The sequence below is a fragment of the Mustelus asterias genome, chromosome 5 (assembly GCF_964213995.1).
Source record: "Mustelus asterias chromosome 5, sMusAst1.hap1.1, whole genome shotgun sequence".
Lineage (NCBI taxonomy): Eukaryota > Metazoa > Chordata > Chondrichthyes > Carcharhiniformes > Triakidae > Mustelus > Mustelus asterias.
Window position 1 is genome coordinate 137,234,382 of NC_135805.1, and position 26,542 is coordinate 137,260,923.

The 26,542-nt window shown below is 44.1% G+C and overlaps 1 protein-coding gene across 1 annotated transcript in view; it reads left to right on the top strand.

Annotated features, from left to right (window-relative positions):
- LOC144493806 (uncharacterized) overlaps positions 1-26,542 on the top strand; it is a 229,650-nt gene that overhangs the window by 124,029 nt on the left and 79,079 nt on the right. The window contains exon 16 of the mRNA XM_078213330.1: positions 673-726. Within this exon, the coding sequence (XP_078069456.1) occupies positions 673-726 (54 nt within the window). The remainder of the gene's footprint in view (positions 1-672; positions 727-26,542) is intronic.

Here is a 26,542-nt window from a genome sequence, read left to right on the forward strand (position 1 = left end):
CTACCAGACAGAAGGAGGCCATTTGGCCCATCGGGTCTGCATCGATTTTCCAACAGAGCTTCCCACCCAAGAACTGATATATTATACCTTTCTCAAAACAAATTACATTACTAACAAACATGGCATCTGAAAATGGATGTGGAGTAAAAAGTCTCAATGAGTATAGTTTGCTACTTATACAGCTTACATTATTTGTTTAATATTCTCACTTTTTTTGTCAATAACCCTATAAGTTCCTCATAGAATCCCTGCAGTGCAGAAGGAGGCCATTCGGCCATCAAGTCTTCACCAACTCTTCAACATAGCATCTTACCCAGGCCCTATCCCTGTAACTCCACATATTTACCCCACTAATTCCCCTAACCTATACATCTTGAGGAAAATTTGCCATGGTCAATCCACCTAACCTGCACATCTTTGGACTGTGGGAGGAAACCAGAGCACCCGGAGGAAACCCATGCAGACACAGAATGTGCAATCTTCTAACAGTCACTCAAGGCTGGAATTGAACTCAGGTCCATGGTGCTGTGAGGCAGCAATGCTAACCACTTTGCGACCGTGCCGCTTGGGTGTGAGGGAAAAGGAAATAATCCAAAGTAACAAATGGTCTAAATTATATTGTTAAAAGTCCAGTAATTTTTTAAAAAATCCTTGTGTTTCTTTTTATTTTAGGGAGAACCTGGAAGGGCCGGTTTCCCAGGATTGGATGGAATGGCAGGAGTACCTGTAAGTACATTTAGGACATACTAATTAGAAATTTAGTTTATATGTATCTTAAACTGCGTCTTTTCTCAGATGCTGTATGTGAAATTGATCTTCAATTGTAGCACAAAGTGGGCAATACTAAATCATCAACTGTTTCATATGTCATCTAATTTTCAAGCTGGTCATAGAGTGAGCTGCCAGTTCATTATTGCTCATTTTGATTTGATTATCAAAATACAATTTCAACTATCACCATCCACCTTGATCCCATAATTTAGACCATTACAAAGTATTACAGTGCGGCCCCGTTATAACGCGATGGTTGGGGTCCATAAAATGTTATCGCGAAAAAAGCGGGGTCGCACTAAATCGGGGTGCAAGAAAATCAGCGTTCAAACTTACCCAATGTTGACCTAACATCCTAACTATTTCAGTGTCTTTGTGTTCAATGTTTCCATTCTAGGTCTGCCTGTCAGTTGTGAAGGAAAATGATCTTGAAATGTTTTCCTGAAAATCTTTAATTGTTGCACCCCTATTCAGTGTGACATTAAATTAGGTCCCCGAGGAGCAGGGCGAGAAGCAAAGCGGCCCCACTACCGTTTAGAGATAAATTTTCACTTCCCTAGTTACCAGCCAGCGTTGACATGCAGGGCAATGCTAATGCCCCTTCCACCACTGACATATTAGGGTTCTGCCTAAAGATCGCCACATCTTTCCATCCCGGGAAGAGCTGGAGACTACCTGACTATCCAATTCAGCCGGTTGCAGCAGGGCGGCCGGTTCAACGTGATGGTGGATATCGAATCCATACTAGAATTGGGATTCCACTATATTAGTCCAGGCAGCATGATAGAGCGCGGACCATGAAAGTCCTGACTTGTGCCGATTCAATCAATTATGCGCCTATTGACATTACTGCCTGATGCAGCCGAATGATGCTTCCAACTTTCAACTGATTCGCAGACTGTTCCCACTGTCTATTAATATTCACGCTTCCACTTGCAATCTATAGCCTTCCGCACTCCAACGATGCCGGCATGATTTGCTCATGTAAAAAAAAATCCATCTATCATCTGCAACCTGCTTTCCGAGAAAGAGCGGATAATGTATTCTGAGACTGTACACAGACGTAAAGAGAGTTGTGAATAATTTCAATATTCTGAAAATAGAAGTGTTGTTACATTAACACCAGGACTTAAGTTTATAAGAAAGTAACAGCAACAAAAGTGATTGACAATTACATGAAAGGGAAAAAAAAGGGTCCAATGATTCATCGCGTTATATCCGAATTGACGCTAAATCAGGGCGCGTAAAATCGGGGTTCCACTGTACTTTGAAATACAATAACTGTTGCTATGTAGGTGAATGTGTCAGCTATTTTGTACTCAGAAAGGTGAACGGTAAATTTATCAACTTCCGGAGATGCTGGTTGATGAAACATATTGGTCAGAACATTGGGTGATCTCTTTCTCCTTCATTCAAATATAGCTGAAGAATTTTTAGTGTCAGTTTTTAGACTTTTGAAGCAGGCAGACTGCATTAATCAATGCATTAAAAGTTACACACAGAAGAGTTGAACTTCGTCGTAGGATTTCAGGACCTAAATCACCACTGATTCAAGAAGAAAATGGCAACAGTTGAAAAATTTGACCGCCAAAATATTGGCAAAAATAGTTGAATAAAGTAGAATCTCTTATAGCAGGAAAATAATCTAATTTTTCATTGATTAGAAGTGACTTTCTTGTTTGAATTTACTAAGAAAGATCAAGATTCAAAGAAATCAGTAAAGGAGAGGAAATTGCTTCAAGTTATGCCTTCAATCAAAACCTATTATTACACAACACAAGAGTCAGGAGTAGGAATATGCCATTTGGGCCCTCTAACCTGTTCCATCACTCAATAAGATCAGGGGTGATCTGACAGCATTTTCCTGTCTTCCCTATAACCCTTAACTCCCTTGTCGATCAATCTGTCTAATTCGGCGTTGAATATATTCAATAACACCCTCCCCGCACTGCCCCAACTGCTTCCTGGAGAAGAGAATTTCACAGACTAACGACGAAAATTCTCCTCAGCTTAGTCTTAAATGGAAGAGCCTTAATTTTTAAACTAGTTAAGCTAGCTCTGCACAGGTGCATGAAGCACATAATTTCAGGCTGGGAATTGCAAGATACATTTAACTCGCACCTTCATATCCAAAACACAAGTCATCTTAAGGGTATCTCTTCTGGCATTATAGAATGGAAATCACAGATGTGGCGAGTTTTTAGCTGTGCTGTACAATAACTGGTTGTACATTTCAACTGGAGGCCGGGGGGGTTGGGTGATGATGGAATTTGCCCGCGAAAAGACCACAGCAAAGAGGGCAAATTATTCCTCAGCTCAGTCCAGAGAGATTCTACCAAGGCTTCTTTTATTTAATTTCTATGCTGTAATGCTGTAATATTAGGATTGACAATGACCTGGTCTATATACTACTGCACCCATAGCCAGGTACATGTTGTTGACAGGCACTCACGATATAACTTGGGTAACCATCACATCAAGGAAGGTAGAAAAAACAGCCAACAGTGCTTCCGTCTTATGGGACTACCAGTAAAGAATGTTGCTGAAAAATGACATGGGGTGAAATTTTTCAGCAGTGGGCTGGAAAGAATTGTGTTGAAGCTGCCTTCCCCAACCCCGGCTTTCTCCACCATATTGGTCAGCCGATCGTGGAAGAAACGAAAGGGGCAGGTTCCACAATGTAAAATTGGCCCTTTTTTAAAGGGTGCCCCGAGGCAAAAAAAACCGAAGCCCCTTACCCCTTTAACACCACCCCCAATACCCTCCTCTGCACATATTCCCCAAAGACTGGGAAGTGCCAGGGTGCAGTGCTCTGGCATGACCCTCTCCCCCTGAGCGATGCACTCAGCTGAGCTCCTCTGGAGGGTTCTGCTTGCCGGGGGCACACCTTGGGAGACCTGTTGCAATTCACATCAGGGTGCCCTCACAACCTCGTGAATGGATTATGTAACAGGAGGATTGTCAGGCATAGAGGTCTGATAATTAGATGTAAATTTATTGTATGCGCTTCCTGACATTGAACAATGGGATTCCCAGTATGGCAGAGACAATCGCGTCTCACCTTTACATCAGTGTAGTCCTCCCAAGGGATCTTCTGCACTCATCGCCAATTCTGCCTGATGAAAATGGACTGAAAAGTCTCCCCCATTGGGCGAAGTTCTCTCATGCCCTCAACAATGGCGGGCAGGGAGAACTCAGCAGGAGACCGCAAAATCATTTTTAATGCCAATATGAATTTCCCATGGATCTTCCAATAGTGCCCACCAGGGTGGATCGGGAAACTGGCTGGAGGCTAGTATGAAACTCATTTGCATCCCACAAATGGAATGCAGATGGAAACCCAACCACTCACACCCAATTGTCCACAGCGCCAACAGGAAAACATACTCTTTGGAAAAAACATGGTGTGCAGATGAGGGGATGCCTCCAGAGTTCAGGCTGGAGGTTACCGGCAGACCTGGATCCTGGAACACCACAGCAGTTGTCAGTGTTTAAAGTTTATTTGTTAGTGTCACAAGTAGGCTTACACCGCAATAAAATTACTGTGAAAATCACCTGGTCGCCACACCCCGGTGCCTGTTCGGGTACACTGAGGGAGAATTTCGAATGGCCAATGCAGCAAACCAGCACATTTTTCAGACTGTGGGATGAAACCGGAGCACCCGGAGGAAACCCTCGCAGACACAGGGAGAACTTGCAGACTCCACACAGACAGTGACTCAAGCTGGGAATTGAACCCAGGTCCCTGGTGCTGTGAGGCAGCAGTGCTAACCACTGTACTGCTCTGGTATTACTGATCATTGTGTGACAATTACCTAATTAAGAGAATTGCCAGTTAAGCCTGTGACATTGATCGTGCTATAAATAGAAAAACTAATACTTTGCTGGGTTGAGTTCCTTGTAGGCCAGCAGCTCAGAAGAAGAAGCTTACAGTAAAATAGCTTGAAAGACTAGTGTAAAGTGTTTCTTCCACCACAACTGTTTCACATACACACACACTGAGTAGTTATGAGGAGCAGATGACGGGAGACATCAGCTGGGTCTATGCAGAAAAGGTATTCCCAGACAGCATGTACAAGGCCAAAGTGAGATTAGTAGCCCGAGGTTTTGAAGAGAGATTAGGGGATCAGGATATCAGGGTGGACTCGCCTACCGCAGAGAAATAAGTTTGAGGATCTCCTCGGCTATTAGGCATCATATTCCTGGGAGTTTAAATCGATTGATATAAAGGCTGCATTTTTACAGAGTGAAAAGTTCCAAAAAGAAGATTTTTTGAAACTGTCTACGGTGGCACAGTGGTCAGCACTGCTGCCTCACAGCGCCAGGGATCCTAGTTCAATTCCCAGCTTGGGTCACTGTCTGTGCAGAGTCTGCACATTCTCCCCATGTCTGCGTGTGTTTCCTCTGGGTGGAAAACAGGTAGAAGCACTGGATATAGGGGTTTACTTGTCCAGTATGTTGTCAGAAATTTTTGATGAAGGAGGAATGTGGGGAAAAGATTACCCACAGGATGTCAGTAGATAACTGGTCTCTTTGGGACAATATTCTTTCAACAACAAATGTAACAAAAGCTAAGAATAGACCTAACTGGCATAAAATAAACATCAGAGAGAGAGGAGAACTCTCCAAAATACAATGGGTTGACACAAGTCACCAACTGTTGGACTGTTTTACAAAAAGAAATGCCTCGGTCTAAGAAATTACCATAAATGTATTTTAAAAGGGGCTTCTTGTGTTATACTGATGAAATGAAAAATAATTTTTGTTTTTAATAATGACTTATGTATATTTGTAAAGGAGTTACAGGATTCATAGATGTGAAAATGTGAGATCATTTATTTCTGGTTACATTTAAAAGAATGTTTTTTTCAAATTTTATTTTTTCTTCCCAAGTTTTGATTTAAAAAGAAGAGAGGGGAATCTGTCAATGTACTACTTAGAGTGTGGTCATTATCCTGTTAAGAGAATTGCCAGTAAAACTTGTGACATGTGCTGTAAGTAGAAAAACTGCAACACTTTGCTGAGTTGAGCTTCTTATGGGCCAGCAACTCTGAGGAAGAGGCTAACAGTAAAAATAGCTTGAACCTAAAGACTAATGTGAAGTGATTCTTCCACCACTTATCGAGTGTAACAGCAGTAGGTGGAGGGTGCATCTGAAGGTAAACCTTCCAGTTTTAGTGTCCTGAAGAGAGTCCATCTTCTAGCCTCAGAATGCTTTTGGAGATCCATCTTCATTTTCAAGAGGCACACCTTTTCAATATGGCACCCAGATAGCAGACTATACGCCATCAAGCCTGCACTGCCGTGGAATACAGCACAAAACGTCTGGGTGCATAATTAATGAGGTCGGGACCAGAAGAGTTGGCGTGTTTTTCTGCCAAACTCTGCAGCGGGAAACACTCCACATTCCTGCCCCACCACAGGACTTCGTCACAGGAGAATTCCACTCATTTTGTCAAAGCCATCAAGCCAAAAGACGTACTGCCTAAAGCACAAATGAGTAATATGGTATATGATTTTCAGTGCCAGCATGATGTTACGAATGTATATCCAAAAGACTGGTGGATCTTATCAAATAGCATGTCCCTCCCACTGTTCAAACAGACAAAAGTACACACCGTAACCAACCAGCCAGTGTTTGCAAAACATAAAGGGAACGATTTTACAATTTTTATTCTAAGTGCTGGGTGGACTTGAAACTGAGAGAGTTTCAGATGTGACTTTTAGGCCCATTTTTAGCTCTCCCCCCCCCCCCCCCCCCCCCCCCCCCCCCCCACCCCCAATATGCACTCTGCCTGCAAAATTTTGAGCGTGCCAGATTTGAGCTGCAGAAGCTGGAAGGCGGGGCTTAATACACCTGAAAGACTGCAGAGGGAGGTAGTGCGCATGTGCAGTCTTTGATGCTACACATGTGCATTAGCAGTAGCAGGGGTCTGACAGAAAAGAAAGAGTTGTAAGGCCCCTGCCACTGCAGGCGACTTGAAGTAGCTCCCTTCCCCTGCAATTGCCCAAGATCAAGCCCCCACTGACCCCACCTGCCGCCCAGACTGATCGCGGAACCCTTCCCCCATTAATCGTGGACCCGCCGCCCTGCCCCCACTGATTAAGAACTAACCGCCCTCTCCCCACTGATCACTGCAGAGTGGCAGTGGGCCCCCTCTCCATTCCCCTCCCTCCCTCAACCAACCCCTGCAGAGTGGCAGTGGGCACTCCTCCCCCACTTGCCTTGCCCCCCATTAGCCCCACCCCTGGTACTGCCCAGTGGGTATTGCACAAATGCCAGCCTGGCATTGCCCAGGTGCCAGGGTGGCAGAGCCAGTCTGGCACTGCCCAAGGGGCATCCCCCTTTGCCCTCGGTCTCCTTGGGGGGGCCTCAACGGCCTCAGGTTCCACCGGCGAGGCCATGTCGACTGTTCCACATTCATGGGGAGCATGTCTACTCCTCGCCTGCGCGAACCTTTCCTGGAGCAATCATAAAGGGGCCCGAGCCCGGACGATTGAACACCAGGCTCAGTAAGCAGATGCAAATTGCCATTTTAATAGATTTAAATATATTAACCTATGTATTAGCCCGCTTCCGGTGAGGCTGTCTGCGCCGGATATTGGCTCTTGTAAAATGGCCCCGGTCACGAAAACCAGCACCAATCGCACTCAGCCCATTATGGTCCATTTTGCCACCACGTCGCACCCGAAAATGGGCACAACGCGATAGTAAAATCGCCCCAAAAAGTCCAACATTAGATATGATTCTGTGATTAGACGATATTTGCTAAATAATCTTTCGTGTGCTTAAAAAGTACGCTGACAACCAAACCTCAGATTGTCAGTCAGGCTCATAGTGTGTCCTGGAAGCTACGTATATTAAGACACAGGGCCCTGTTCTTTGCAGACAGAAAGAACAGGTACACACAGTGCACCTGTTTCAGCGAAACAAAGTGAGTGATAGCCATTTGCTGGATCATTCCACAGGGCAATGCCTTGACCAGAGTCAAGCTGCCTGGTTTAAATTTCAAACAATACATGGCAGTTAACTGTTCATCACCATCAACTGGTGCATTCTCCATGGCAACCCTCATCCAATCAGAGTCCACTTGCTAACCAATCAACACCCACTTGTCATATAGGAGAAAGTTGTTGTTTCCCTAACATTGGTATTCTTGTAATCGTCCTGATTCGAGATAGATAAAAGCTTCAACAAAATATATTTTTTCAATACTCAAGTTCTGTAGTACAAGTGACTATTAGAAATATATTTTTTTTATTGGCAGCTCTTTAACTGGATTACTTTCTTGTTTGGGTTGGCAGATAGCAGGGGGAATCCAAGCTTCTAAAAGCAGAAGGTTGGCTTAACTTCATGCATTTAAGCATAGTGAGTGTTCACTAAATCCGAGGACAAGGGTAAGGAAACATTCAGCCTCCCAGTCCCCTCCCTGATTATGCAAGTTCTGCACAGCAGAGATTTCCACTGGCTTTTCGTAATAAATATATTCAAGGTACTTGGAAGCCAAACAACGGTATCAAGCCATTCCAAATCCAGTTCAGGCCAAACTCCTTGTACTTGTTTGGTTACCTAAATGGTTTTGTTTTAATATGATTGGCTTTTCCCTTAAGCCTGCTATATTGAAGGCAAAAATAATGCACAACATTTGTACTAAGCTAGGCCGAGGACCTGATTTTCAGTTAGCGAGTTTACAATGACTGCCAAGGTAAAACTAAACAAAATAGTTACTTTTTCCTTTCATTCCCCTACTACATTAACTCTCTCCTCCTAATTTTACTTTGAAAACCCTAATTTCTTAGCCTGCAGTATGTATTAACCTGTTCAGAAGACTGTTCCATTTATCATTCAAACAAATGTGATCTTAACTCATGTTTTCTTTAGATCAGGGCAGCACCCTGGCACAGTGGTTAGCACTGCAGCCTCGTGGCCCCAGGGAACTGTGTTCAATTCTGGCCTCGGATGACTGGCTGTGTGGAATTTGCACATTCTCCTCGTGTCTGCATTGGTTTCTCTGGGTGTTCTGGTTTCCTCCCACACTCCAAAGATGTGTGGGTTAGGTTGATTGGCCGTGCTAAATTGCCCCTTAGTGTCAGGGGGACTAGCAGGGTAAATATGTGGGGTTACGGGGATAGGGCCTGGGTGGGATTGTAGTTGGTGCAGACTTGATGGGCCAAATGGCCTTCTTCTGTAATGTAGGGATTCTATGATTTGTTTTTACTTAACTTATTTTTTAAGTCCTCTAGTTCTTCTTTCTTGGCATGCATCGCAGTAATAATCTGGTTACCTTATCTATTGTAATTTATATTTTATATACTTTAGTGAGGCATTCACTTTAACCTTTTCTTTCTAGAGTGTGAAGCGTAAGTCTCTTTAATCTTTCCTCATAGCTTATTTGCTTTGACGTGGTTCATCAGCACGGCCTTTGTAGAATGTTTGTGATGCGCACAGTGAGCTTGCTTACAAATTCTCTCTTTTTTTGTTAGCTTTACCCTTTGCCATCAGTTTCCTCCGACAAAGATTGTTAAGTGTAAGACTATGGTAGTAATAAAAAATAAATATAATTTTAAAAAGCAAATTGCATGGTGACAGGCAGGGGTCAGAGGATGCAAGGTGACAGCGGCAAAATGCCACCTTGCCCCCTCTTGCATGCCTTCCCTCACAGGAAATGGAAATCTCAAACATAGCCCCTGTGCTGGAGTCAAATGTAGATGAACAAAAATGACCGTTGTGGAACATGATCAATCATTGAACAAACACAGTGCCTGCTACTGAGCTGTTTTGGTGCAGGATGGTGCATTCTAGACTGAGCTATTCAATGATTGATGGTGGGTGAAAGTTTACTTTGGATCTTGAATGGGTAGAAGAAGAATAACATTACAGGAATTAAAATTTGCTTCATGCAATAACAAAGCTCAGAGTTAGTCAATAATCAATAATCTACATATTGAGAAAGGCACTTTGATGAAGGATTAAACAATGGTATAATATATTCTTCACACAAATAAAAATTAAGTCAATCTTTGGTGAAGATGAATCTTTGGCTCAGTGGGAAGCACACTTGACTCTGAGTTGGGAGATCATGGATTCAAACCTCACTCCAGAAAACTGTGCACACAATCTCAGCCAATTTTTCAGTACTGAAATAATGGTGCATCTTTCAAATGAGGCATTAAACTCAAGCCCCATCTACTCTTGTTGGGTAGGCATAAAAGATTCCAAGCTCTTTTTCAAAGCAGAATCTCTAGAGTCCAAGTCAACATTTATCATTCAACTAAAACTTTAAAACAGATGATTTCATTATTTATCTCTCTGCTATTTATGGGGCCTTGCTGTGTGTAGGTTTACCAGTGCATATGCAGTAACTGTGGCCATAACTTTCCGGCAGGATCTTCCGGTCCCACTGATGGCGCACCCCGCCACAGGCTTCATTGCGGCGAGGGGTGTATTCAACGAGAAAGCCCTTTGACAATGGCGGGGCCAGAAGATCCTGCCACCAGCTAATGGCGGGCTGCCCCTGCCACCATGAAACATGGGCAGAAGGTCCCACCCACATCTCAAAAGAACCAATGTGTTTTGGGATACCCTGAAGTTGTGAAAAGGACTTAATAAATGCACATTATTTCTTTCTGTCCAATTAATTAATGCTTCCCTGAACGAATAGTTCAACTAATTTGGTAGATATTTCTATGGTGTCAACTAAATAAATGCAGAAACAAGTTAATGGCTGGAATTTCCAATGGCGGGTCGCCTCTGCGGAAAATGCAGCAGGGGTGGTGGAAAATCCCACCCAATGTGTGTGTTTTGAAATTCTGCTCTCTTCCACTCTTTAGATAAATACACAATACACATGTGGACTGAAATTGTACCGTGAGATACCTATATTTAAATCAAGAACATTACTCTTTCTCTTTGTATTCTATGTAATGAACCATATAGCACTTTTAATGTAATAAATCATCCCAAGACATTTCACAGAGGCAATATAAAGCAAAATATGACACCTGAGCCACATGAGGAAGTATTAGTATAGAAAACCAAAAGCTTGATCAAGGAGAGAGGTTTGAAGGAGTACAGACGAACAAGGAGCAGGAGGAGACCACTTAGCTCTACGAATCTGCTCCTCCACTCAGTAGAATCGTGGCTGATCTAATTGTTATCCCAACCCCAGATTCCTGCCTAATCAAGAATCCATCTACCTCAAAAATATTCAAAGACTTTGTTTCCATTGCCTTATGAGGAAGAGCGTTCCAAAGACTCACAACCCTATTAGAAGAAATCCTCCTCATCCCTGTCTTAAATGAACTAAACATTATTTTCTTAAAGGAGAAAAGCAAGTTAGAGAGGAAGAGGAGTTTTGGGCTAAACTGAAGTCTCCGGGCTCACTAGCCTGGCAGTGCCAGCCTGGCACCCTGGCACTGCCCAAGGGGCATCTTGGCACTGTCAGGCTAGAGAGGGCAGGGCCTATTGGGGGTGATTGGCAGGAGTGGGGGGAATCTGCTGCCACCCTGCACTTGGGATTGCAGGCAGAAGGAGGGAAGAGGTGCCGGGGGGTTGGGCTGCCGGTGGTGGGGTTGGGAGGGGATCAGGAGATTGGGGCTGGCCTAGTAAGGGGTTGGGGAGGGGATGTCAGGGCTGACCTGGGGAGGTCCGGAAGTCCAGCGATCAGGGGTTGGGGGAGTCGGAAGGCTAGTGATGGGTCAGCATTGCAGGACTGGCCAGCGATCTGGAGGCCTGCAATGCGGGCCACTGCCCATACGCCGATTTCCTCACTAACAGATTGGCATATGCACAGTCGCCCTCTCAGTGCTATGCTGCCAGCCTCTCGGGTGGGAATAGGCCCCACCCACAGATTTTCAGAGGGAACCCCACTAAGGCATTCTGTGATGCACAGAGTGTCAGAGATTCATTCTGGAAATCATGTTAAAAAAACAGGATTTGCTCCCATTTTCCCACAAGTTGGAGACTTAGAATTTTTCTGGGAGAATCCCGGCCACTGAACTTGAATCTTCTCTGATACCGTAATATTATTGTGATGTGAGTTGGCCAGTCAATTTCAACTGTTCTTCAAATAAAGTTATACAATCACTGTGCAAATGAATTATGATTATACGTCAGTCTATACCCTTTTGGAATTAGGGATGTCCTCCAAAATGACAGGAGCCACCCACAGTCACGTGTTATATGTTACTAAATGTGAATTACAGAATTAAATGATTTACAAGTAGAAAGCTAGATGTTACTGTTAGAAAAGTTATTACACGAAATGAACATGCTCTTCGCAAAGTTTTCTGTCCAGTCTTTTAATATTTGTCTTAATTTGAATATTTTAACTTGATTATTCTAACATAAGTAGGTAGGTAGTAAGTAGGTGGGAGAGATCTCTCTTACACTCATCCAAGAAATAAAAATAGAAGGAACATGTTTACATATACTCCCCATCTAGCATTCTATCATTGCCTCAGGTCATCCATCTCAAAGTGTTTCCATACAGTGAAGTGTTATGGAGACAAATGCAGCAGCCAACTTATGCGCAATAAAGTTCCGCAAACAGTAAATAAAATGAAGGCCAAGATAAATCTGTTTAAAATCTGTTTATAAATCTGTTTCTGAGGAAAAATTGTTGGCCAGGGTGCTGGGGAAGTTCCTTCTCTTCTTTGATTAATCCCATTGGATCAGCTGCATCCACTTGAATCATTGGAACAGCAGATAGACTAGGTTTAAAATATGCAGCTGGATATAGTCAGCCTGACAGGCGTCACACCCAGCAGTCAGTCAGCCGGCAGGGAACCCCACCAGCTCCATGGGGTAAGTGGCCATCAACTGACCTGGCAGGGGATTCAGGACTCTGGTATCAGACATCCCACCCCTAAGAGCAGTCAGGAGCAGTGGCAACTGCCAGCTGTGCACTCACCAGAGGCCCAGGATTGTAGAGAGACCCCAGGCCAAAGGTGAGTGAGGGCAGGGTGATGATTGCAAGGAGGGGGTTGTGGGAGAGGGGGTCAGAGGCAAGGACAGGAGGGCGACTTTTAGGGTTCCTCCACTTCCCAAAGACGAGTCCCTCAATCAGGCACTGAGTGCCTTATAAAGAGGGGCCCCCTCCTTGGCAGGCGACTGGCAAAGTTTGCTGGATAGCCTTCAGGAGGCACAGAAAAGCCAATTGGCTCCCATTTAATCCCTGAGCCACCACTGAATAGCAGTGGATTTAGAGAGAATGGGTGTCAATTGGCTCATTAATGAACCAAATTGGCATCCCACTGCTGGCAACCAAGAATTCGGTGTTAGCCCTTCCAACCTCCGGGATTCTGGGGATCTTTTGTCCCCACTGGTGGATCCGGCCACAATGGTTCCCTTTGAGACAGATTGCATTAAATCCAGCCATGGTCTGAAAGGTGATATCTCTGAGTACCCTTCCACTGCTGCATATGTGCTTGCTTCCTGGACTGGGGCTTGAATCCACAACCTTCTGACTCTTGAAAGACAGAAACCATGACACTAAGGTGAAATAAAGAGGAAATAACAGGGACCAAGAGAAAATATTCCAAACATCGAGATAAAAGGAGGTGTTTGGAGAGAGAATTAGTGAGCCTCTGTACTTTACTCAAGAACAGTGAAAATAAAATGAAAGCAATCCAAAGGCATCAGTGACTATTTGTGCAATTAAACAAAATGGACTGACATATTATTACATATAGAGATTGAGAAACAGAATTCTGAGTACCGAGTGCCCCTCCCACTCATCACGGTGATCTGCTAAAATGTAAAAATAAATAGCTCTATTCTTTCTCCACAGATGCTGTCAGAGCTGCTGAGATTTTCCAGCATTTTCTGTTTTTGTGTTAGTATCTGAGGAGATGTGTATGGTACTGAATATTGTGCAATCATCAATGAACATTCCCACATCTGACCTTATGCTGGAGGGAAGGTCATTGATGAAGATGAGTGAGCCTAGGACACTACTCTTAAGGACTCTTTCAACAGTGTCTCAGGATTGAAATGATTAACCTCCAATAACCACAACCATCTTGATTATGCTAGGTAAGACTTTCACCAGTGAAGAGGTTTCCCCCTGATTCTCATTAACTTCAGTTTTGCTAGGGATCTTTCATGCTGCCTTAATGTCAAGGGCAGTTACTCTCAGTTCAGCTATTTTGTCCATGTTTGGATCCAAGCTGTAATGAGCTCAAGTGCCAAGCGGTCCTGGCAGAACCCAAACTGAGCATCAATGAGCAGGTTATTACTGTGTAAGTGCCACTTTATAGAGCTGTCGATGACACTTTCCAGTACTTTGCTGGTGATCAACAGTAGACTATGGGGACAGTAATTGGCCAGATTTTATTTGTCCTGCATTTTGTGGACAGGACATACCTGGGCAATTTTGCATATTGTCAGATAGTTGTCATTGTTGGGTAGTATAATAACTCCAGGAGTTGGCTATGAAGGAACCATGCTTTTATTGCACAAAATGAAAATAAACAATAACCACAAGGCTGTGGTGAACACAATAGGTCGCAGCCGGGACTAAAAGGTTAATGGACCCTCTCAGGGTCTTGCTTTATACAGGGCTCAGTATATGAGCTCCACCTGGTTGGCTAATTACCAATCCCCAATGAGCCCAACTGGGAGGTCAATTAGTGATTCCCCATGCAGGTTATCACAGGTAGATGCCAGTATTGTAGTAATATTGGAACAGCTTGGATAGGGGACTGGCTAGTTCTGGAGCACAAGTCTTCAGTACAACACAGTGATGTTATTACAGCACATAGCTTTTGCAATATCCAGTGCCTTCAGTCACTCTTTGTTATCGGGTAGAGTGAAGAAAATTAGCTGAAGACTGGCAGCTGTGATGCTGGGGACCTCAGGAGGAAGCCAAGATGAATTATCCCCTCATTTGATTGTAACAGTGTGTTCACAATAGGTGGTAGGAATTTTCTAGAAGGACCAAATGAATAGGTAGTGGCCTATGCTTTACCCTCCATTGGCCATTTCTTGAGAAAACTTTATACTGTGCTTTTTCAGCAGCATCCTTCTCCCATACCCAAGAACCAAATTGCTCCATGTCACCACTACCATTCTTGTGCTGCCATACCTGAATCCACCTAGTTGCCACCTTCAACAACCTCCTCCTAATCCTCCCAGTGCTATAGCAGCTTGGAATGCATTCTCAATCACCACCACCTCCCCCCACCCCCACTTGACCCAAGGCCAGAAATTCCCGCCCGAGCTCAGTGGACTTTTGCATGGTCCACCCCAGCCTGCCACGATTCCCATGGGGGGCAGAATGGGAAATTTCCACCTCAGGGGCAGTAGGCAGCAATACAAGTGGAAAGAATGGAGTTTGGTAGATTGTACATCCCAAGAAAGGCATCAGGTAAGAGGCAGGAAGCAGGCAGACTGCTAGGACTGGAGTACCAAATGATCAAAGCTATTCATTTATTAATTCATTTATACTCACTGCTCCATTCGTTCATTAGTGGCCTGGTGTTAGCTGGCCCCTTGAATTTTTTTAAAAACTTTTCTTCTATAAAGATCTAGTCACTGATAAATTAGTAACCACACCAAACAGCAGAAGCAATTAACATTGCTGACCTTGTGAAGTCATGATACCTGGTCCTGCATTCGAGGAGCTCTGCAGTTAGCGAGTTGTCACTTCTTTCCACAGGTCCAGGCTGCTCTTTGTCATCCACTTTTATTCCAACCTGAAAAGCTTTAATTTGCTGAACCCAAATATTAGGACAGGGTCAGCATTGAGCAGGTTGGTGGGAAGTCCAGCAGCAGACCAAAGATAACCTATTAATTATATTAAGGATAAATTCAGTGGGTCAATACTGGAGAGGCAGTGGCATAGTGGTCACTAGACTAGCAATCCAGAAACCCAATGCATGATCTGGAGACCCATATTCAAATCCATGGCAGATGGTGAAATTTGAATTCAATAAAAATCTGGAATTAATCTTGAAACCGATTGTCGACCCTTCGGGAAGGAAATCTGCCATTCTTACCTGGTCTGGCCTACACATGATACCAGTATGTGACGTGACAACAATGTGGTTGACTCTCAAATGCCCTCCGAAATGGAGGGCAGTTGGGGATGGGCAAGAAATGCTGGCCCAGCCAGCGACGCCCACATCCCATAAATGAATAAAATCAGAAGAATATTTTTTTTCTCATTATAAAGTTTTGTTTATTTCTGCTGCTGTGCCTGATATCTTGATTATCTTGAATTATAAATTAGCTTCCAAACTGCTTGTTCTCCATAATTGTCCTTTAACAAGCAACAAAAAGGTTGTTTAGCTAATTTCCTCAAGATCATATTTTGTCTCATCCTGAGACCCAAGACATAAACTCAGAGGGAAATTGGTTTGGGATGATAATGCAAAGCAGGTGATAGCCAATTACCTGTCCAATTTATAATACAACTGGGTGATGGCTTGATGGTATTATCATTAGACTATTAATCCAGAAATCCAGAAACTCAGTTAACGTCCTGGGTCCTGGGGACCCAGATTCGAATCCCGCCACAGCAGATGGCGGAATTTGAATTCAAAAAGAAAATCTGGAATTAAGAATCTACTGATGACCATGAAACCATCGTCGATTGTTGTAAAAACCCATCTGGTTCACTAAAGTCCTTTAGGGAAGGAAATCTGTCGTTCTTACCTGGTCTGGCTGACATGTGACTCCAGAGCCACAGCAATGTGGTTGACTCTCAACTACTCTTTGAAATGGCCGAGCAAGATATTCAACTCAAGGGCAACTAGGAATGGGCAATAAATGCTATCCACTCAGCGATGCCCATCTCCCATGAATGAATAAAATAATTTACATCGTGCCTGATTCTTTTTTCTTTCATTTTTTCCAATTTCAATAACTCAATGATTGTTAGTACAGTAATGTTCACCTTTTTATTAAGATTAATAACACAGAAAATACAGGGCAGAGTGAGGAAATTGAGGCCAAGTTCTCCTAGACTGTCTTCCTCCCCACATAGCAATAATTCCGCTTTAAATTCTAGTTGTATTAATACTACAACAACTTGTATTTATACAGCCAATAAAATCTGACAGCAAGTCACATAACTAGATATTATGACAGGTGGCCAAAAACTTTGACAAAGTGGTAGGTTTTAAGGAGCATCTTTTATGGCGGCATCATGGCACAGTAGTTAGCACTGCTGCCTCATAGCACCAGGGACCCAGGTTCATTTCCCGGCTTGAGTCACTGTCTGTGTCGAGTCTGCACGTTCTCCTGCCTGCAGGGGTTTCTTCCAGGTGCTCCGGTTTCCTCCCTCCAAATGACATGCTGGTTAGGTGCATTGGCCATGCTAAATTCTCCCTCAGTGTACCCGAACAGTCGCCGGAGTGTGGCAACTAGGGGATTTTCACAGTAACTTTATTGCAGTTTATTAGTGTCACAAGTAAGTCTACTTGTGACACGACTAAATAAACTTTAAACTGAAAAAGAAGAGAGAGGTGGAGAGGCTTAAGGGCAGAAATTCCAGAGACCAGGAACGGGATACCTGAAGGTGAACAATAATGTACTAACAATCGTTGATTTTATCCTTTCTATAATTAATGGGTTATCTTTGGTTTGCTGCTGGACTTCCCACCAACCTGCTCAATGCTGACCCCCTCCTAAAATTTGAGTTCAGTAAATTAAAGCTTTTCAGGTTGGGATAAAAGTGGATGACAAAGAGTAGCCTGGACCTGTGGAAAGAAGTGACAACTCGCTAACTGCAGAGCCCCAACAGTATGAAGCATTCAAACAGGGATGAGCAAGAGGTTAAAATTTGAAGACTGCTGAGATCTCCAAGGGTCGTGGGCTAGAGGAGGTCATAGGGATAGAAGGGGCGACAAAGATTTGAAAATAACAATGAGAATTTTAAAATCAAAGCACTGCCAGACTAAAAACCAACGTAGGTCAGCAAGCACAGAGATAATGGGTGAATGGGACTTGGTGCAAGTTAGTATATGGTCAGCAGAATTTTGGATGAGTTTATGGAGGTAGGAATGTGGGATTCGCCAGGAGACCACTGGATATTAATGAAGGTTTCACTTGCAGGTGACCTGAAGCAGTGCAGAGACAATCAATGTTACCAATGTGGTCACTGTCAGGGTGGAAGCTGGTCCTGGTGATGGTCAGAACCCTTACAGTGCAAAAGGAAGCTATTCAAATCTGTACCCAGCTCTCTGAAAGAGTATGTCACCCAGGTCCACCCATCCTTCTACATTTACCAAGGCTAATCCACCTAACCTACACATTTCTGGAAATGAGGGGCAATTAAACATAGCCAAACCACCTAACCTGCACATCTTTGGATTGAGGGAGGAAACCAGAGCATCCAAAGAAAACCCATGCAGACACGGGGAGAACGTGCAAACTCCACACAGACAGTCACCCAAGGCCGGAATTGAACCTGGGTCCTTGGCGCTGTGAGGCAGCAGTGCTAACCACTGTGCCACCAGACCCTCTGGATGACTAATCTTGCAACATTACCATTACACCACCACCTCCGCATTAACAGTTAACACAAGTTCCATCTGTACATCTGGGTTCCTGGTGCTGTGATGCAGCAGTGCTTGCCTTCCTGCTGGTGGGATCTTCAAGATAATCAAGGTATCACTGTTGGTGACCTACCCTCAATGTGTTACCTAGCGGCGGAGGTGCGGGGCACGCAAAAACCCCAGAGACATCAGTTGAAACCAGAAGATCCCGCTGCTGACAGGCTGCCTCTGCCAGCGGAATATATGCCACAAGGGATGGAAATTCCCACACCATGGCTTCCGTTTTCCCAATATTTGGAGGAAGTTTCTGTTAAACAAGCAGCGTAACAAGCCAGAGACAATAAAAGGGAGGAGAGAGATGATGGTGAATAGTAGAATGCTAATGATGATAGCAATATTTCAAACTATTTTAAAGGCATTATTACAAAACAAAATGGAAGATTTGCATGTTTGTAAAATGCATTTGGCACATCTGTCATAACAGCATTAATTTGGTACAACAAGTTCATTAAAAAGCAATATCGCAAAGTGGACAACTTTGAAACAACATTTACCAGCAGGTAACACTTTTTAGTGTAAGAACAGATGCTGTGCATTGGTGCAGCATGATATCCATAATGACTCACATTTTTTCCTTCCAGACTCTCGAGATGCATTTTCAGCATTGGACGTTTAATAATGTTACCTTCAGTGTAGTATCTGTCATCATTTTAGGACACTGTAAATCCACTCCAGCTGATCTGAGCACTTTTCCAGCAATTCTAAGGAATATTCTTCCATTCTGTGTGCCAGTGTTCTATATTCTATTACTAAAACACATGTCTCCATGACTTGGTCAATAACTTGCACTATTTTTCATTACTGCAGTCACTTTCATTCATTAATTTTTGCAAACCAATTGCCTTTTTAACAACTATTCTATTTTCGCATCCAACCAAGTAACATTCTAATAACTGCAGGAATTCCATAAGTGCATCTTGGTCTCTAACTAGTATTCGGTTTCTAAAACTAATGAAGATGCTTGTTCTTCTGGATAGTACAGACAGAATCACGTCCACAGCACCATCGATGGTTCATCTGTACAGGGAGGGAGGAGGAAAGATACAAAAGCCGGGAATTCAAAAATTATTGTGGCCGCAGACATGGATTCAGGATGGTGAGCTGCCTCTCTGGAGCCAGAGTCACTGAGCGGTCGAGGGGTGAATACTGCAGAAACCCTAGAGGAGTATAAAGAGAATAGGAGTGAAATTAAAATGGAAATCAGAAAAGGAAAGAAGGCATGGAAAAAATAATGGCAAGTAAAATCAAGGAAAACCCAAGGATGTTTGATGAATACATAAAGAGCAAAGGGATAACTAAGGAAAGAGTAAGATGGATAAGCGACCGAAATGGTAACTGGTGTGTGGAGGCATAAACATGTGGCTGTGGTTCTTAATGAAGTAAGAGTTTTAACAACACCAGGTTAAAGTCCAACAGGTTTATTTGGTAGCAAATGCCATCATTAATGCCATTCTTAATGGATACATTGCATCCCTTTTCACAAAAAAAGGGGACAATGCAGACATTGCAGGTAAGGAGGAGTGTGAAATATTGGATGGCATAAACCTAGGAGAGAGAAAATATTAGTAATTTAGTATCTTTGAAAGTGGATGAAACACCTGGGGAGGGGGTCCAATCTTACTTTCTTGCTGTGCTGGCCAATGGGCAAGCTGAGCTGGTAAAATCGTGAGAGAGCTGATAAATTGGATTCGTGCCCGATTTCTTGATCTTACCGGCACCTGATATCCGGATGGGCACAGGGCTGATTGTAATATTTAAATGTTAATGGCATTTAAATATTAGAAGTGAGCCCGGGATGCAATCGTTTGTGTTCACTTGCCTCTTTGGACACGCCAGTGAAGGTTCTCTCCGGCAAGGATCACATATTGTCCCCATCAACGGGGACCTGTTGTCATTGCCTTGCAGATAAAACCGGAGGCCATTGTGCCGCCCCCCCTCCCCCAAGAGGCTGGGGCAGAAGGGTATGTCCCTTGGGCGGACGCCAATCTGGCACCCTGGCACTGCCAGCCTGGCACTCTGGCAGTGCCAAGGGGCAGGGCCGGATGGGGGTGGGGCCAGATGGGGCTATTTGGGAGGGGGAACCACTTCGCACTCTGTAGCAGCGATCATTGGGGGGGAACCACTGTGCATTCTGCAACAGCGATTGGTTGGAGGGAGCGGTTGGGATTTCATCCATGATAGGCCTGGACTGGGGGCGATATCAGCCATGGAGCCCTGCTGTAGCAGGGGTGGTGATCAGCCACAAAGGCTGGCTCTAGCTAGGAGAGGCAGTGACAGATCTCTGTGCTCACTGTGCATTGGTGCCCTCTGCTACTATCATAGAGTCATAGAGGTTTACAGCATGGAAACAGGCCCTTCGGCCCAACTTGTCCATGCTGCCCATTTTTTTGAACCCCGAAGCTAATCCCAATTGCCCACATTTGGCCCATATCCCTCTATACCCATCTTACCCATGTAACTGTCTAAATGGTTTTTAAAAGACAAAATTGTACCCGCCTCTACTACTACCTCTGGCAGCTTGTTCCAGACACTCACCACCCGCTGGACACTTTTGTAACTCTCCCCTCTCACCTTAAACCTATGCCCTCTAGTTTTAGACTCCCCTACCTTTGGGAAAAGATATTGACTATCTAGCTGATCTATGCTCCTCATTATTTTATAGACCTCTGTAAGATCACCCCTCAGCCTTCTACGCCTCAGAGAAAAAAGTCCCAGTCTATCCTGCCTCTCCTTATAACTCAAACCATCAAGCCCCGGTAGCATCCTAGTAAATCTTTTCTGCAGTCTTTCTAGTTTAATAATATCCTTTCTATAATAGGGTGATCAGAATTGTACACAGTATTCCAAGTGTGGCCTTACCAATGTCTTGTACAACTTCAACAAGACGTCCCAACTCCTGTATTCAATGTTCTGACCGATGAAACCAAGCATGCTGAAAGCCTTCTTCACCACTCTGTCCACCTGTGACTCCACTTTCAAGGAGCTATGAACATGTACTCCTAGATCTCTTTGTTCTGTAACTCTCCTCAAAGCCCCACCATTAACTGAGTAAGTCCTGCCCTGGTTCAATCTACCAAAATGCATCACCTTGCATTTATCTAAATTAAACTCCATCTGCTATTCGTCAGCCCACTGGCCCAATTGATCAAGATCCCGTTGCAATTGGAGATAACTTTCTTCACTGTCCACTATGCCACCAATCTTGGTATCATCTGCAAACTTACTAACCATGCCTCCTATATTCTCATCCAAATCATTAATATAAATGACAAATAACAGTGGACCCTGAGGCACACTGCTGGTCACAGACCTCCAGTTTGATTTTTAAAAAACCCTCCACAACCACCCTCTGGCTTCTGTCAAGAAGCCAATTTTGTATCCATTTATATACCTCACCCTGGATCCCGTGAGATTTAACCTTATGCAACAACCTACCATGTGGTACCTTGTCAAAGGCCTTGCTAAAGTCCATGTACACAACATCAACTGCACTGCCCTCATCTACCTTCTTGATTACCCCTTCAAAAAACTCAATCAAATTTGTGAGACATGATTTTCCACTCACAAAGCCATGCTGACTGTCCCTAATCAGTCCTTGCGTCTCTAAATGTCTGTAGATCCTGTCTCTCAAAATATCTTCCAACAACTTACCCACCACAGATGTGAGGCTCACTGGCCTGTAGTTCTCAGGCTTTTCCCTGCAGTCCTTTTTAAACAAAGGCACAACATTTGCCACTCTCCAATCTTCAGGCACCTCACCCGTGACTATCGATGATTCAAATATCTCGTCTAGGGGACCCACAATTTCCACCCTAGCCTCCCACAATGCCCTGGGATACACTTCATCAGGTTCCGGGGATTTATCTACCTTGATGCACTTTAAGATTTCTAGCACCTCTTTCTCTGTAATATGTACACTCCTCAAGGCATCACTAATTATTTCCCCAAGTTCCCTAACATCCATGCTTTTCTCAACAGTAAATACTGATGAGAAATATTCATTTAGGATCTCACCCATCCCTTGTGGATCTGCACATAGATGACTTGTTGATCCTTAAGAGGTCCTACTCTCTCCCTTGTTACTCTTTTGCCCTTGATGTATTTGTAGAAGCTCTTCGGAATCTTCTTTGCCTTATCTGCCTGAACAATCTCGTGTCCCCTTTTTGCCCTCCCTGATCAGACAGCTTTCAGGCGAACTAGGCCCTGCCAACTCTCCCTGCTGGTGGAAAATTGGTTTGGCCTCATTTTATTGAGAGTCAGGTAAGATTCAATTTTTAAGTCACCAAAAAAATATGCAAGATTCTCTCGCTTTCACACTTGTTCGGCACTTAGAATTTTTTTGGTAAGATCGTCCCCAGGCCCATCTTAACTGCAAGTAGAGAGGGAACTCAAGGAAAATTAGGGATGGATAATAAATGCACAGCTTGCCAGCGAACCTACATCCCATGAACAAAATAAAAACCCTTGATCCATCGATCGTCCCCCACCAGCAATCCCTTCCTGGAATGTTCAGGAAGTGAAGCAGCAGCATTTAAATGAGGCCTATTGGCTAAAGTTTTCATGGACTTCTGCTACCTCTGGCAGGTGTGAAATTTGCTCACAAAGGGGTTTCCAGCCTTCAAGTTAAAATCAATCTGAAAGATGGGCAGTATTTTTTAATTTGATTTATGAAAAGCTGCTTGAAATACTAGTCTTCAGCTATTTGTGATAATGGAATTAGCAGTTTTTTAAACCACCTCGTTTCTTTCTGCATTGTAATGAGTGCAGACTTTCCAAGAGTTATTTGCAAAACCTTTTACTCTTCATTTTCCGAATCAGGAAGATATAAGAATTATAGACCTGGCAATCTTTCTTGTAGAGCAAAGATCGTGCAGACCCCATTCCTGACATTGATTTTAGGGTGGCACAGTGGTTAGCACTGCTGCCTCGCAGCGCCAGGGACCCGGGTTCGATTCCCGGCTTGGATCACTGTCTGTGTGGAGCTTGCACATTCTCCCCGTGTCTGCATGGGTTTCCTCCAGGTGCTCCGGTTTCCTCCCACAGTCCAAAGATGTGCAGGTTAGGTGTATTGGCCATGCTAAATTGCCCCTTACTGTCCCAGGATTTGTAGATTCGAGGGATTAGTGGGGTAAATAGGTGGGGTTACAGGGATAGGGCCTAGGTGTCGGTACAGACTTGATGGGCCGAATAGCCTCCTTCTGCACTGTAGGGTTTCTATGGTTTCTATGATTCAGATGCAATTGCAATTCTTTTTCCAAACCATGGGAAATTTCTCAAAGGTTTCAAAAAGATGCTCCATATCTTTAATTAGAGTCTGGAAATTGATTTTGATTTGATTTGATTTATTATTGTCACGTGTTAACATACTGTGAAAAGTATTGTTTCTTGCGCGCTATACAGACAAAACATACTGTCCATAGAGAAGGAAATGAGAGAGTGCAGAATGTAGTGTTACTGTCATAGCTAAGGTGTAGAGAAAAATCAACTTAATGCAAGGTAAGTCCATTCAAAAGTCTGACAGCAGCAGGGAAGAAGCTGTTCTTCAATCGGTTGGTACGTGACCTCAGACTTTTGCATCTTTTTCCCAAAGGAAGAAGGTGGAAGAGAGAATGTCTGGGGTTCGTGGGGTCCTTAATTATACAGGCTGCTTTGCCGAGGCAGTGGGAAGTGTAGACAGTCAATGGATGGGAGACTGGTTTGCATGATGGATTGGGCTACATTCATGACCTTTTGTAGTTCCTTGTGGTCTTGGGCAGAGCAGGAGCCATACCAAGCTGTGATACAACCAGAAAGAATGCTTTCAATGGTGCATCTGTAAAAGTTGGTGAGAATCGTAGCTGACATGCCAAATTTCCTTAGTCTTCTGAGAAAGTAGAGGCGATGGTGGGCTTTCTTAACTATACTGTCAGCATGGGGCGACCAAGACAGGTTGTTGGTGACCTGGACACCTAAAAACTTGAAACTCTCGACCCTTTCTACTTCGTCCCCATTGATGTAGACAGGGGCATGTTCTCCTTTATGCTTCCTGAAGTCGATGACAATCTCCTTTGTTTTGTTGACATTGAGGGAGAGATTATTGTTGCCGCACCAGTTCACCAGATTCTCTATCTCATTCCTGTACTCTGACTCGTCATTGTTTGAGAACCGACCCACTACGGTGACGTTGTCAGCGAACTTGAAAATGAATTGGAGGAGAATTTGGCCGCACAGTCAAAGGAGTATAGTAGGGGGGCTGAGAACACAGCCTTGTGGGGCACTGGTGTTGAGGATGATCGTGGAGGAGATGTTGTTGCCTATCCTTACTGATTGTGGTCTGTGAGTTAGGAAGTTCAGGATCCAGTTGCAGAGAGAGGTGCCGAGGCCCAGGCCACGGAGTTTGGAGATGAGTTTCGTGGGAATAATAGTGTTGAAGGCTGAGCTGTAGTCAATAAATAGGAGTCTGACATAGGTGTTGCTTTCTAGGTGTTCCAGGGTTGAAAGCAGGGCCAGGAAAATGGAATCTGCTGTGGACCTGTTGCTGCGGTACGCAAACTGTAGTGGATCCAGGCAGTCCGGGAGGCTGGAATTGATTTGTGCCATGACTAACCTATCGAAGTACATCATAATGATGGATGTCAGAGCCACCGGCCAATAGTCATTAAGGCACATTGCTTGGTTTTTCTTAGGTACCGGAATGATGGTTGTCTTCTTGAAGCAGGTAGGGACCTCAGATTGTTGTAAAGAGAGGTTGAAGGTGTCTGTGAATACCTCCGCCAGCTGATCCGTGCAGGATCTGAGTGCACATCCGGGTACCCCATCCGGGCTAGTTGCTTTCCGTGGGTTGACCTTCAAGAAAGCTGTTCTGACATCTGCAATGGTGACCCCAGGTACAGGTTCTTCCAGGGTGGAGGGCATGCTCTCGCTGACCTCTTGCTCAAAACGAGCGGTGAATGCATTGAGCTCATCAGAGAGGGGTGCGATTTTACATGCCTTCATCTTGTAGCCTCTTATGTCTTGTGTCTGGAGATTTTGGGATGGGTATCGCCAGCAAGGCCAACATTCATTGCCCATCTCTAATTGCCTTGAGAAGGTGGTGAGCTGCCTTCTTGAACCACTGCAGTCCATGGGTGCAGGTACATCCACGGTGCTGTTAGGTAGAGTTTTCCAAGATTTTAACCCAATGAAAGCAAATGATTTACAATGTCGTCCCAAGTTAGGAAGATGAGTGATTTGACGGGGAGCTTGTAGGTGGTAGTATTCTTGCTCTTGTCCCAGATGACTCCCTTTGAGAGGGAAAGCTGTCTAGTGGTGATTTAACCTGAGGCAAGGAGTAAGGTTGATAAGGTGGGGCCTTCATGAATAACCTCAGCCGGTACGAGAATTGAACGTTGCTCTATATCACAAACCAGCCATTCAGCCAACTGAGCTAACCAATCCCTTTGTCAACCTGCCTTTGGAGGACAGAGCACTATGATCAATTACTGTAGTAAAAGCACATCTAATTTATAAGACAGTATCTAATAATAACTTTTGAAGTTGTCAAAAGATTAGCACTTACTGTCAGAATGTTCTAGACTCCTCAGGCTTCCACAAAGGTTCTTGAGCTTTCTTACCTGGCATTTTCCCCAAAGTCTTCCAAACCCACTCACACCGATAAAAATACTGTGGGACATGAAATAGAAATTTTGACAGCCCAGGCCATGAAACCAGGCCTAATCTGAACCTTTTCCAGGCTATGGGAAGTTAATGTGGGACTCTTCTTGAGGGAAATTTCAAATTTCGGTCCAGCCACCTCTATTTTTCTACATCTATTCGCAATTTTTTTGGGACACGAAAATCTGATCTCAGGGCCAGGACTTTTCAGATGTTGCTGCCACCAAATGAGTCAGTAAAGAATACACCCGCCAAAGGTAGTCAGTGAACATTCCAAGGAGCATTAATTAATTGGCTGGAGTTGGAACACCCGCCACCCACTTGGGAGCAAGTCCTGCATCAAAGAGCTGCTGCCAATCACATGGGCTTGCAGCTCTGTTGTCCCAACCAGCACCATAAGCAATAGTGGCCACTCCCCAGAGTCTTATGTACTGGAGTCCAGGATCAGATGAATGTGGGGCTTCTCACAGCAGGAATGGGCAGTAAGACCTGAGGAGGGTAGGGTGGGAGTGTTGATGGAGAGGCCAAGTATGGAGCAACAACTTGAGGAGACGTTGTGGAGTGGCGGGGGGGGGGG